This window comes from Echiichthys vipera, assembly GCF_963691815.1.
Source record: "Echiichthys vipera genome assembly, chromosome: 5".
In the NCBI taxonomy this organism is placed as follows: Eukaryota; Metazoa; Chordata; class Actinopteri; order Perciformes; family Trachinidae; genus Echiichthys; species Echiichthys vipera.
The window spans coordinates 6,490,630-6,504,526 of record NC_139830.1 but is presented as its reverse complement, the minus strand read 5'-3'; the positions used below and the strand labels follow the sequence as shown (position 1 = coordinate 6,504,526).

Below are 13,897 nucleotides of genomic sequence, written 5' to 3'. Positions count from 1 at the left end.
ACAACAAATTAGCCATCAAGACAGTTTTTTTTGTGTATGACCTATTGGGACAGCAGTAGCTCAGTCCATAGGTGACTGTGTGGACCATGAATGGAGCGTGGACTGGTGGCTGGAGAAGTGCCAGTTCACCTCCTGGGCACTGTCGAGGTGCTGTTGAGCAAGGCACCGAACTCCCAACTGCTTGGGCGCCGGTCACTGGCAGCCCCCTCGCTCTAACATCTCTCCATTACTTGCATGTATATAGGTCCTGTCTGTGCATGTGTGTGTATTTCGGGCCTGTGTGTTTGTGTAAAATGAAAAAATAATAATAAAGTAAAAATTGAATTTCCCCAGTGCCGGACAAATAAAGGAATTCTCCTTCTGCTGCAGATAAAACCCACTCTTTATGTGTAAACAGAAGTAATAAATGGGTAATGTAGATGTAGATGATAATCAAAACATGTGCATTATATTATATACTACACTACAACAACAGTATGTGGGAAATAATAATGAATTATAAGGATATGATTACTAAAGTCTCTAGGAGTTTATAAAGTACAGGCTACTTCAAGTAGCATGGGCGTTCATTTCCTCTTTACCCTCTCTATCTTGTGCATCTTTATGTGGAGGTGGGTCGCGTAATTAAAGTCCTGAAGCAGGTTGTAAAAGTCAATTTAGAATTGCATTATGGTAGCTAACATTGGCATTTGCTACGATGCTTTACATAGTGCACTTTGCTCACATTGCCATGACAATCCCCTACTTCTATGCTCCCTTGATTAGATGGGCTGACCTCGGAAAAAGGGAGAAACCGCTCACTTCACAAAATTGCATTAAACCACAGCGGGGAGGCTCGCTTCGAGACGTCTGACTTGAAATGGAAGTACAGGCTAAGATTATCAGGAATGCAGATCAGGGGTTGTGAAACAGAAGACACACGATGGGAGGCTGATTGGTCAGTCAGGAACAAAAGAAGAGAGATTCCGGTTATAGATGTAATTAGTGCCAGAGCTACAGCAGGTATATGGACGCTTAGAAAGGGGGGAAGGGCGCTGTGCGGAGAGAAGGCAGTGAAAGAACAGGTATTGATGGAGGCTGAAGGTGGGGCTCACAAAAGGATAAGCCATGACAATAGACTTGTTTTCCTCGGTTGTCCAGAGCAGCTAACACACTCGTACACGCAGAAATTTGCTATTTTGAAAGCTATAAATTAAGTTTTGAGACTGTGTATCCATATTTTTAAAAAATCTATCTTCAGCATCTTTTTCTTCTTCACAGCTTTTCACAATCTCTTTTTTCTGAAAAGGGGCCAATATCTTATGGTTCTTCCTCACGGCATTATCTTCTAAGCTACTTCTGCATGGTAGCATCATCTGCTTTGCCTTCGCTGGCGTAATTTATTGCGAAAAACTTTATATGAAGTAAGCAAGCATGGAGCTCTTTGAGGCACCTAAGCCACGCTCTAACTGGTGCAACAACACTGCAGAAAGATGCTGTTCTTCAGTTGACTTGGCTTCTCCTCGGCACACTTCTTGCTCTCTCTTCATCTCCCCTTCGTTTTCTGCCCCTCGCCTGTTGCCTTGGTAACCAGCAGAGGGGAGTTGAGTGGAGGGGAGATTGAAGGGAGAGAGGGAGGGAGAGATGAGAGGAATGGAAAGAGGGGGGGGGGTGTTGTATTGGGTTTCTGGGTAAAGGAACCACAGCCGCTCTTCCTCCACCCTTCTCTTCCTCGTCCCTCTTTTTTTTCTTATCTAATCTCCATCGCCACGTCTTCCAATCTCTCCAAAACCTCACTCCTTCCCTCAATCCAATCAATCCCTGGCCAATTATTTGATGTCCTCAGCCTCCTCTTCTTCATTATCCTACCCTCCTTTTTCTTCCCTTATCTCCTTCATCCACAATTCCTGAATTTTGTGCTTTTCTACCCCATTTTAACTGTCATCCCTGTCTCTATCAATGAAGACCAACATACTGTGTTCTTTGTAAACACAAGTGTGTTAATTTTTCATATACTTTTCCTCTCTAAGCCCTTAAACTCAACTTCAGCTCTACCTACTGAGCTACCCACAACTCCCATCTCACTTCTACGCCTATTTTTATGAAGTTCGTTCGCTCTACTTCCCGTGTAAACAGTGTGGAAGGTTTCATTAAAAGAGGCTGACATTAAATAAAAGGAAGATCTTCGATATATCGAGGGAGCTGTACTGTGAATAGCCTTTCAATTGCTCTGCCTGTGTCCTGGGTATGTATCTGCATGCATGCAGAAGGGGCAGGCGGGATCAGATTTTCTCCCGTCAGATGCAAAATAATCTTTCACATTTCTCGACATGTTTAATTTTTTTTTATAATTAACTGAACCGTAATGAGTGCTTTGAATATTTCAAACGCCCCCTCAGTGCAAAATATCCACCGTCAGATAATGAGGAGGAGAAAGAGAGAAAGACGATGGGTCGGGGACACACAATTGCCAGTGGAGAAGAGGCGTTTTGGCGTCACTTGTGTGTTGGCATAATGTTTTTGTATAATCACCACCGCCTGTGTGATACACACAGTCAACGCATTAGTCAAAGGGGACAACAAACACTGTCTGCCGTGTGTGTTATTATGTGCTAATTATGTCTACCGTATGTTTGAAACATACAAGCGTTCTTTTTGATTTTTGAGTTCTTTAGTGATGAAATGTGGGGAAATATTACACTACAGGTGAATGTACGGTACAATTTTGAACTAATGGACATCACCATGTAGATTACCTACGTTGAGACGATTGTTTTTTTCCATTACACATTTTCTGAAATGTTATGTTTAAGGGCGCACTCACACTGTCCTTCTGCACCGGGCCAAAACCATTTTCTTGGGTCAAGCCTAGTGCGTTTGACCAGTGTGAGTGCACCCGCTCCGCACATAACTGCGGCCAGCTGGCAGTCCACGGCCCGCCTGAGAGAGGTGGGCTTTTGTAATTTCGTCATTTATGTGCGCCTGTTCGGACATAGAGAATAGAAGGACGGACCATGCGCGGACATTTAACAACAACAACAATGGCGGCGAAAGGTTCACGGTGTGATGCGGAGGTGGAGTGTTTACTGCAGATTTGGTCGGATGAAAATATTCAAAAACAGTCGACAAGACGCACAAAAACTCCGAGGTCTGTGGAAAGATTTGTAAACAAAGCGATGCATCGTGATGACGTCAATCAATGCGTGTGACGTGTGACGTGTTACGGCGTGATGACGTATGGACAGCAAGAAGCATTTGCGTGAGGCCCAGGTAGTGTGAGTACAAACGGGCCTGGGGCGCGGGGGGAGAGGGAGGGGGGACAAGTACTCTAAAGCCCGGGGCGCGGTGCAGAAGGACAGTGTGAGTGCGCCCTTAATATGCAAAGGAGGCATCATCTTACCCTAACTTTTGGTGAATTTGGACAAAGTATCCAAAAAATAAATTCACCAGTCTAAAAGAAGACATAGGAAAGCAAAATAGCCGCAAATCTCAAAATTGACCAGTGCATGAAAAACGTATGTTAGTTTCGCCCTTAAAATGACCATCCACCCAATGACATAAAACACACCTTTGAGGAGCTCTTCTATTGATTAACAAATATCTTATTTGACAAATCAGTTCAGCAATAACACAAATGCATTGTGAATGTGCGTTTCCACAAGACTCTCGTGTGCAGAGAAGTGAAGAGAAGGTGCATTAGTGTTGTTTTCTGTTTTAGTGGGAAGCCACAGGCGATTGAAATGCCTCCCCTGACTGTTCGCAGAGAAAGGAGGCTCTTCATAGAATACACCAGACAAAATCTGGAGATTATTCCTGATAGAGATGGGAGTCTCAGAGAAAGAGAAAAGGAGAGAGAGAGAGAGAGAGAGAGAGAGAGAGAGAGAGAGAGAGAGAGAGAGAGAGAGAGAGAGAGAGAGAGAGAGAGAGAGAGAGAGAGAGAGAGAGAGAGAGAGAGAGAGAGAGAGAGAGAGAGAGAGAGAGAGAGAGAGAGAGAGAGAGAGAGAGAGAGAGAGAGAGAGAGAGAGAGAGAGAGAGAGAGAGAGAGAGAGAGAGAGAGAGAGAGAGAGAGCCACAGGAGCCCTGAATTCAAATGAAAGCAAGAAAAAAGAAAGAAAGATGCTCTAGAGAGGAGAGAGAAAACAGGTGGGGGGTTGCTGCGTGGCGTACGATAATCTAAAGCTATTCGATGGCATTAACAAAAAAAAAAAAAAAAACCTAATGCAAGAATCCTCCCATGGCCCAGCCACAGATTACAGCAGTGGGTTTGCGTGCGGAAGCTATTATATAATTCATTCTCTATGATGAGATTTTCCTCCATTGCTGGTTTTCCTTTCTCGCACTCTCTCCCAGCACTGGCAGGTTCCTCTTTTAATTTAAGGCAGAGATGTCCGAGCCACACTGGGTTTTTTGGGCGACTTTATAATCTTTTCATCCCTGTCTGGAACTAATTCATCTGCAAACCGCAATTTGATGTCTTCTTTCACTACTCAGTTAGTTTTGGAACGGTTCCCGCTCACTGTCCGTTTCGGTGTTTTGTTGCACAGATATGTGTGCAGCGTGCGTGCGGCCGTGCAGGATATGAGCGTGTTTGTGTGCTCACGTGTGCCCATTTAGTGCAATACTCCCTCAACTGTGGTATTGTGAATTCTCTGCTCACTAAGCTCCTTAATGGAGTCACTACAAGGGCAAAGGCATTTTTAATTTATTTTTTTTTACATATTTTTTCTCTCCCTTCTACTCTCATTATCTGCAAATCAGCTGATCACGGGTGGGCAGACTTGCATTAAGACATTTATATTTCCTTCTGGAGGTCATCGCTGACGACCTGTTGTTTTGACGAGAGGTACATGTGAACCGCATACCGTCGATTCTGGAAAGGATTAAGTCTGCCCTTCGACTCCACATCTGCGCCACGCAAAACTGGCAAAGCCACTGCGTGATTGGTAGATTACCCTTCGCACAGCCAAATGCCATCTAACCATTATCCGGCAACGTCTAAGGTGCGGTGGCACGGGCCTCCCCCCTGATCCACTGCACTGTCACAATGGTGTCCACATTAACAGACAATTGAGTTTTAATTTGATCTTATATGTGTACAAGTAGTCCTCTTTCCACGAAATGCAGTGGATCAGCCTGAGGTGGACTCAAGTGACAGCCACTATCTCTTGTTGATTTTATCTAATAAATCCAGACTTATCTTGAGGGAGAGTTGCAGGTGAAATGGAGAAAGGAGGTTAAGGTGGGATTTGAAATGGAAAGCTGTCGACTGAGGCGGCTGTCAGGCGAGAAAGCTTATGAGAAATGTCCCTGTATAAATGTTGATCGATCTCACAGGAAAGCGTGAGGGACTGAGACTAAAACAGATGATGGAGCTTTTAAAATCGCAAATCATATTATAGGGTCAACCTTTGTCTGTCACAGTCTTTATTCAAACATTCATCTAGTTCGCTGAATGCTTTACAATGATTCCACTGTAAAAGGGAATATGATGTATGCGTGCGGCATATATAACATTATGAGCACGTTGAATGTTGTAACATTACCCTTACGCCGAAAGGCTGAGCAATTTTGCCAAAATCCTCTATTTCCATATGGGTCATTTCATATCTTGATAATGACATATTGCAATATAGTGTCTTTTCTGGTAATTCACTAAATAGTCTATATGAAACAATCACACAGTAAAGATAATTGTGTATTCTCCACATGAAATATATTGAGTATGTTCTCGTTTTATTGAGAACTTTAGCGGTAAATGAACATAAGAAGAGCTCTTTTCCAAAATGAGATAAAAGCCAAATTAAAAAAAAATGAGTTTGTCATGCCACTTTGCTGTATACAGAACCTTTTCACTGCTTCATCAATGTTTCTGCCAAATCTCTATATTTCCTTGTTTAAAATGGTCTCAAGATGCAGTTCCTTTCCAAACCGCGACCAGCGCCAAACCTATTATTAGCCTATTTGCGGTACGTCCTCTTGACCAATCAGAATTCAGTGAGCGTTCTATGCGATCCAACATGGCGGCGCTCTGAAGCGGGAGAGTTTTTTGTTTCGTCCGTCCGTTCAACATGTTCAGACTGAGCCATAAACCATTTTGACAAGATGAATAGAATATTAACCAAATGTGTGGGTCTAGGTGAAAAACATAATTTTCCTGAAAACTATTAAAATGGATTTATAGCGTTTTGGAAAAGAGCTCCTCCTTGCAAGGATCAGAGCATAAAGCCTCAACACAAGAGAGACAATATACAAATATATATTTCAAATATAAAAAGAAATATAGACAGTACTTTGCTTATTGTTTATTTCCTTTAAATTATTGTGCGCATTTAACACCAAGGCAAATTCCGTTTATGTGAAACCAGACTTCACAATTAACACCTTCCTGATTCTGATTCAGTACACTGTATATTGTCATATCACCCAGCCCTAGTAGCAATAAGATGTTGACAGTGAGAAAGCAAAAAAGTACTTTATGTCCATCCCTACCAGTGATTATATGCCCGATCAGACATGGGATATGTAGCATTGTTTGATTTATCTGTTACAGTAATGGAACTCTATCTTTTACACATACTGCATTTGTTGCATGCTCTTTCTGGCAATGTTACAGCCTTTATTCACACTTGAGCTGTGTAGAAAATGTTACTGAAATGCCACAAGGTCCCAAGTACTGTGACTTACACTTCAAAATGACTCAGGGTCCTTTTCAGAAGCCAGCATGTAAAATTAGTGGGCGGTTATGATGTAGCATTGACATCTGATAGACGCTTACAGTGTGTTTTTGCTGTGAATCTCTTAATGTAAATGCTCTGCGTTATGCAAATTGACCCTTCTGACATTTCCTTTTAAACATTTTGACATCTCTCCTCTTCCTGCAGCATGCTGTACTGCTCACCAGCACTGCATCCAAAGTCATTTCTATATCTATTGACGTGTATGCACTATAAAAACCCATAAATCCATGATGAATGCAATGAGGTTAGGCTTTGATGGGCTACTGTGATGGTGTCCACTGTGGGTTCAGATGAAGTAATGGCAGCGATTTCTCAGACCGGATCTTTATGGGATTATCATACATACAAATAGTAGTGTTTAGTGTCAGTTGATCTTACAGTATGCAGAACTCATATCTGTGGGATTGAACTACAACTCTGCAATCAATCAACAGATTAACAACAATGTGCAGACCTGTCTGCAGTCTGCAGCCTTGTTCGGCGCTTTAGGCACAGATTGCGGCGTGAGACAGCCAACAGGCTCGCACAGATTGCGAAAGGCAGTAAACCTGCTATCTAAAGTGCTTGCTTGGTCTCAGAACTGAAAAATAAATGAAGGATGAGTAAAGTAAGAAAAGAACAAAGAGAGGGATGTTTGGCAGGAAAGGAAACAGAAGAGGAGGGGAGGAATAGAAACCTGTAGTCCATCTACTGTGTGTGTCTGACAGTGTACAGATACGCCAAGTCAGCGCATTTACGCACACTGTACGCTTAAATAGACAACCGTTAACATGCATACACGCACGCACACACACACACACGCACACACACACACAAACACACACACACACACACACACACACAGGCAGAAGTGAAGTAAACCCAAATTCAGCAACAATAATCTCTCTGTCAAACCACAGCCCTAGAAATAGCTCCTAATCGGCAAACGAGGTTCACCTCATGTGTCACCTGTTGCTAGGGCAGTGAAGGCAGAGGGAGTACCTGTAGTGTTTACAACAGTCAGCAACTGAGAGATCACTCCGTATGACTGTGTGTGTGCGGAAACCGATCACAGATCCAATTTAAGTGAGTCTAATTCGAGGTTGCCATGGTAACTGGCCTAATGATGCAGTAGACTCTAAAATTAGATCTCACCTCTTTTTACCTCAAAACACCCTCACAAGCGTTCACACAGACACACAGATTCTCGCACATATATCTTTGTGAGGACAGTCATTGACAAAATGCATTCCCTAGCCCCTTACCTTAACCTTAAGACATCACATCACACCTAAATGAGTAAGTTTAGTGTAAGACTAAGAGCCTTAGTCTTAGCCTAAACCTTATTCAGACCTGAATCTTAAAACCAAGTCTTGACTCCCCAAACAGGCCTTTGAAAATGTCAGCGCTGGCCAAAATGTCCTCACTTTCCAAAAATGTCCTCACTCTGCTAGGACAATTCTAACATTGGTCCTCACAAAGATGGCTGTACAAGTACACACACACGCACACACACACACACACACACACACACACACACACACACACACACACACACACACACACTGTGTCTTAAATCACTGATAACAAGCTGTGAGTTATGAGCACTGACGATGCATCAAGGCTCCTCTCACAACTGTTCGTCTTCTCGAGTGTTTACTCTGACTGATAAATGAGATTTGAAGCACTCTTCCTCTCTGGTTCTTCAGGGGGAACGCTAATCTAACAGTGACACAGTGTCCCTCTCCATTGTTGCCACAGTTTCTTCTCTTTACTCTGCCTCGGTGCCTTCTCTCCTACTTCTCTTTTCTAATTAAGGAGTTCAAAGTCCTTCACGAAGCTCCCTGCTGCGATTTCAATTTCAGTCCCTCCTCTCAACCTTGACTCTGGCTTTATTTCTTCTTTCATACTTTGTCTCCTTTATCAAATTTCTCCTGTATTTCCTGTCTAATTCAATTGGCCTTTTATGTACAGTTTTATGTGCAATTTACTTTTTTCTTAATCTTATTACTGCATACAGCCTCTGAAGTTTTACCTTTCTTATAGTTAGTTAATTGGTTGAACGGTTTCATGTGTTCTCAAACAAATCTCTGGATGGAAAGAAAAGGTTATTATCATATACTCCTCTGTGCACCTTTGCTTAATACGCATAGTCACAATAGCTCTTAGAGCTTTATTTCCTTTGTACTGTAACTTTTACAGTTGCTATTTTAAATGAAAGTGTCATCCGGCCTTTAGTTTGCTTTTAAAATCTAACAATAGTGCAGAGAATTTTACACAGAGACATTTTTAACACTGCATATTGTTTTATTGTCTATTTTTACTCTTTTCAAAGCTGATTATACAAAAGTATTCATTCAAAAACATCTTATCTCTGTTATGCATCTTTCTTTCTTGCTTTCTCGCACTGTCCTTTCTTAGTCAGCACATCTGTAGAGCCACCGCTGGGAAGGATATCTGAGGACATCTCATCCTTCCTGACGGATTAAATCACTCTGCGTCTTCAGCTATTAACCCCACTTATCTCTCTCTTTCTCTTCTAGGATCCTGCTAACAGTAGTGGTGATCTTCCGTATCCTGATCGTGGCAATCGTTGGGGAGACCGTGTACGAGGACGAGCAGACCATGTTCATCTGCAACACTCTGCAGCCCGGCTGCAACCAGGCCTGCTACGACAAGGCCTTTCCCATTTCCCACATCCGCTACTGGGTCTTCCAGATCATACTGGTGTGCACGCCCAGCCTCTGCTTCATCACCTACTCCGTCCACCAATCTGCCAAGCAGAAAGACCGACGCTACTCCTTTCTCTATCCCATAATGGAGCGGGACTACGGGGGCAGGGACGGGGCGCGAAAGCTCCGCAACATTAATGGAATTCTAGTTCAACACGGCGGTGACGGTGGAGGAGGGAAAGAAGAACCTGACTGCCTGGAGGTGAAGGAGATACCCAACGCTCCGCGGGGCCTAACCCACGGGAAGAGCTCCAAGGTTCGCCGGCAAGAAGGGATCTCCCGTTTTTACATCATTCAAGTGGTGTTCAGAAACGCGCTGGAGATCGGCTTCTTGGCGGGCCAATACTTCCTTTACGGCTTTAGTGTGCCTGGGATTTTCGAGTGTGACCGCTACCCGTGTCTGAAGGAGGTGGAGTGCTACGTTTCCCGGCCCACGGAAAAAACGGTTTTCCTGGTGTTCATGTTTGCGGTGAGCGGCATCTGCGTGGTGCTCAACCTGGCCGAGCTCAACCACCTTGGCTGGCGCAAGATCAAGGCCGCCATCAGGGGCGTCCAAGCCCGCAGGAAGTCTATCTGTGAGATCAGGAAGAAGGACATGGCGCATCTGTCCCAGCCGCCCAACCTGGGACGCACGCAGTCCAGCGAATCAGCCTACGTCTGATGATGAAGAGAAGAAAAGGAGGAGGAGTGGGCTGAATGTGCAAGAGAGAGAAAGAGAATTATTTAATTATGATTTTTAATTTAAGAAAGATGGCGTGGAGATGACCCCTCCCCTGAGATAATGTGAATGAAACAGAATGTAAAAACGACTTTGAGAGTCAAGAAGAAGGAGAGGAGGAGAAAGGACAAAAAGTTCTGCTCTGCAAATGAACGTGATGATCTTACTTTGGTCTCATGAGGAGGTATCCCAACTGCCATTTTATACTTTTGTCTTTTTTTTAATAACCGTCTCCCTTGCCCCTCATTTATTTAAAGTGGGGAATTAAATCCTTAAGGGGCTGGAGAGGGAAGGACTAGAGACAAGTGGATGAGGAGAAGGGAGAGGAGAACAGATGAGAGGCTGTTTTGTATTCTTTTGGGGATATTGGAAGATGACGGCGGTGTTTGATGCATCCCATGGTGCTTTTCTTCTGGACTGTGTCAGCCTCAATGAAAAAGGGAGGGAGGACTAGATAAAGGATGGGACAGGGAGGATGAGCAGCAACATCATTAAAAGAAGAACGGAAGAACTGTCAAAGCCATGACGGACTCTAGAGAGTGAATGCGAGTTTGTGTGTGTGTGTGTGTGTGTGTGTGTGTGTGTGTGTGTGTGTGTGTGTGTGTGTGTGTGTTTGAGAGAGAGTTGGTGGGAAACATCACACTAGGGGAAAACATATGATATACCCGAGGAGGGAGAGAAGAGAGGTTTTCTTTCGCTTCCTCTCCTTCGCCGGAGACTGGAGTCAGAGCGAAGCCAAGAGAGAAGGAGCTGCCTCTGATCAGTGTCAGCGTCGCCTCGGTTGGAACATCGTCACGAGCCAAAGCCAAGAGAAAAAGACTGACGATGTTTATGTTTTGTCTCTTGGCAAAAGATGATTTTAACAAAAACACAGCGAGTACCGTAAACACTTTTTTTTTTCTTTCCTCTCCCCGATGTCTCGCACTCTCGGCTCCGAGGTTGGCAGCTACATAGACCCCAGGGGCTTCTGATGACAGTAATGACTCTCGCCGCTCTCCTTCTGCGTAAACTTTGGATAGGGACTAATGAACAAATGGACGAGCAGCGCGTGAACGTCAGTCTCTCCTTGAGCGCAAAGCGAACTTCCCTCCTTCCAGCATTCCAGCGCGCTGAGAGACGAAGGAGCGGTGGAAAGAGAGGAGAGGAGAGGAGAGGAGAGGAGAGTAAGGGAACGGGAGCTCGAGCCAGAGGAGGGGAACAGATCACTTTATTACAACTTTAAACAAATTTTATAAAATATATCACCGAGTTATGTTGTTTTTTTCTTCTTCGAGAAAGCGATGGTGCCATCCTTGAGATATTTAAGTATTGTTGAAAAGTGAAATAGAGTATATCATGGTATTAATTATTTATCCATTTAGAATATATCCAAATAGATTTATTTATCTTTGAGCGTGGGTCGGTTGGGACATCATGTTGCTGTTTGTTTTTTTTTCAATTGTATAAACTGTCTGTCTTTTTTTTTTTTTTCATTTTTGTTTAGTTTAAAGCATTTCTCACCGGTGGAACTGATTAATGGCATGTACGGGGGCTGGGAAGGGACACGTTTGTGAGCTTTATTTCATAATCGAGGCCGTGCAGCTGATTTTCTTTTTTGCGCTTAACAAATCTTCATCGCAGTTGTTACTTAATTACATTTAACATGTAGAATATTGCATCTTAGTGGGTTTTCTACAGGCAGCCTTCTTGAAAATCAGCTGCACAGCTTCAGGCAATTAAGGCCTTTGAGCCATTTGAAAAAGGCATGTTTACATGGCGCCGTGTTTCTTGAACGATCGAGCTGTGCAGCCGACGAGTAGTAACTCTCAAGGGGCAGTTGTGCGTTTGAATCTCAGTGGTTTTCATTGTGCATTTCTTTCCTGATAGGATTTTCAGCATGCATGCCTTGTTAAGAGAAAAGAACGACATGAAAGAAAAAAAAAACAGATGACAGAGAGTGTTGCACCTTGATTAATCCGGACGAGTGGGAGAGTGGCAGACTGAAGGAACTCAGCATCTAAAGGCCGTGTTGTTGGACACACTCACTCATACACAAGGGAATCATTTCAAAACCTGTGAAACCAGACATGGGGATGGGGCAGTGGACTGCAAGTGGTGTCTTTAAAAAAAAGATTTGATGATTTAACTGACATAAACACACAGCAGCATCCTGTTTCTCCAAGCAGTTCATGCCAAACTCAAATTGTGTCTATTTAAATCAGGTCACTGATCCCGTTGCAAACATAGCAGAGCGTTGGGTGAGGAAAAACTCCACAAACTGTAGCAGATCAGAGGTCTGAGCTTTAACCCTGGTATATTGAGGATCTTATTTACAACCTGTGAACTGAATGGCCTTATGTAGCTCAACACTGCAGGAGCTCAACACCGCCACATTTAGGGGTTTGACTCTTAAAGGGGGCCACCGCTGCACTACTCTCTCACAGCGTTTGTTTGACACTTTGCATAAACACATTAGCAGACATGTTATAGACCACAGTTGTACACATAAACGCTCTAAATGTGTCCCCGTTTGTTTCCTGTTTCAGTGCGAGTAAACTCTAAAAAGATGAATGCTCATGATTATTGCCAAGCGGTAGGATTCTGCATGTATTTGACTGTGACAAAGCGTCAAACTTTAATGATATTTAATCATAATAGGGAGGGTTTACATCAGCCATCTCCATCACTAATAGGTCGGACCTGCTCCGTTTGGTCATGTATAATATTGTAGCAGATATCTTAGTTGCACCAAACAGGGGCATGAGCTGAGCCATATGCAGCTGCTGGACAGAGCCAGGATCTGTTTGCAGACCACTAACAAGGAAAACAAAAGTGCACATTAAGATATAAAACATCAGTCAACATCACAAAATATGTTTTCTTTAATTTCCTGGAAACATTTTTCAGTCAAAGGTGAAACCGCACAGATCTGACATTCTGCCGTTCCTTCTTTCATATTTTCCTTGTTGCAGTTATTTTTGAATGAGATCAACTGACAGGAAGTTAACGAGGCCCAGGCTGTTGCCTAGCAATGGAAGTCCATTGAAAAGGGTCTATGACCAAACTGCAGCTACAGCATTTTATCTTGCTCCCCTTTGAACTTCTTCTTCTAGCATTAATCGTTTTAAAACGTGAAGAAAAACCTCCTCGTAAAAACAGCTTTGTAATTTACCTTCTGTGTGTCCACTTTCCTTTGACTTGCCTTATCTGCTTGTGCTTCGATTAGTGACTTCCTATAACGCCTTTGGGCAGCGCCTTGGTCAATATGCTGAGGGGAAAATAAAAAGGAATAAGTCCTACTATTCAAAAAACCCTAATTTAGCCATAAAATGCACTGTTTGCAAATGTATTGTCAGCATTTGAAGTGCAGCATTTACCAGTTCACTATAGCACTACAGTAGATGTCAAATGTTTACATTCTTTTTTTTTTTTAAAGAAGAAACCTAGTTGTCATCAAAAAAGTATGGTAGCTTTTCTGGAAATACCTTGTGACAAATACTGTCTAAGCACCTTAAACACATGTTCAGCTACAGTAGGTCGTGGAGTGAAAGCAAGACCCCTTCCCCCGACTCTCTGTTTCTCCATTCACTCCCTCGGTCATAAGCTCTGTGATTCTTACAGGTGATTATCCCCAGATTTAGACTCCTCTGAGGATCCCTGTGGGGCTCAAAGGGATCGACGCAGTCTACTGTACGCGCTAGGAAGGACGAATACGCCGAAAGGGCACGCAGAGTTTGCCTAATAATAGAGGTTGAGTCATGGCTTCCCTCAGT

The 13,897-nt window shown here is 43.3% G+C and overlaps 1 protein-coding gene across 1 annotated transcript in view; it reads left to right on the top strand.

The window, feature by feature from the left end:
- The window catches only part of gjd1b (gap junction protein delta 1b), a gene marked incomplete at both ends in the record, with an annotated part of 28,171 nt that extends 18,083 nt beyond the window's left edge, over positions 1-10,088 (top strand). Inside the window, one exon of the mRNA XM_083913702.1 lies at positions 9,239-10,088. Coding sequence (XP_083769828.1) covers positions 9,239-10,088 — 850 coding nt within the window. The remainder of the gene's footprint in view (positions 1-9,238) is intronic.
- Positions 10,089-13,897: the final 3,809 nt, after the last annotated feature.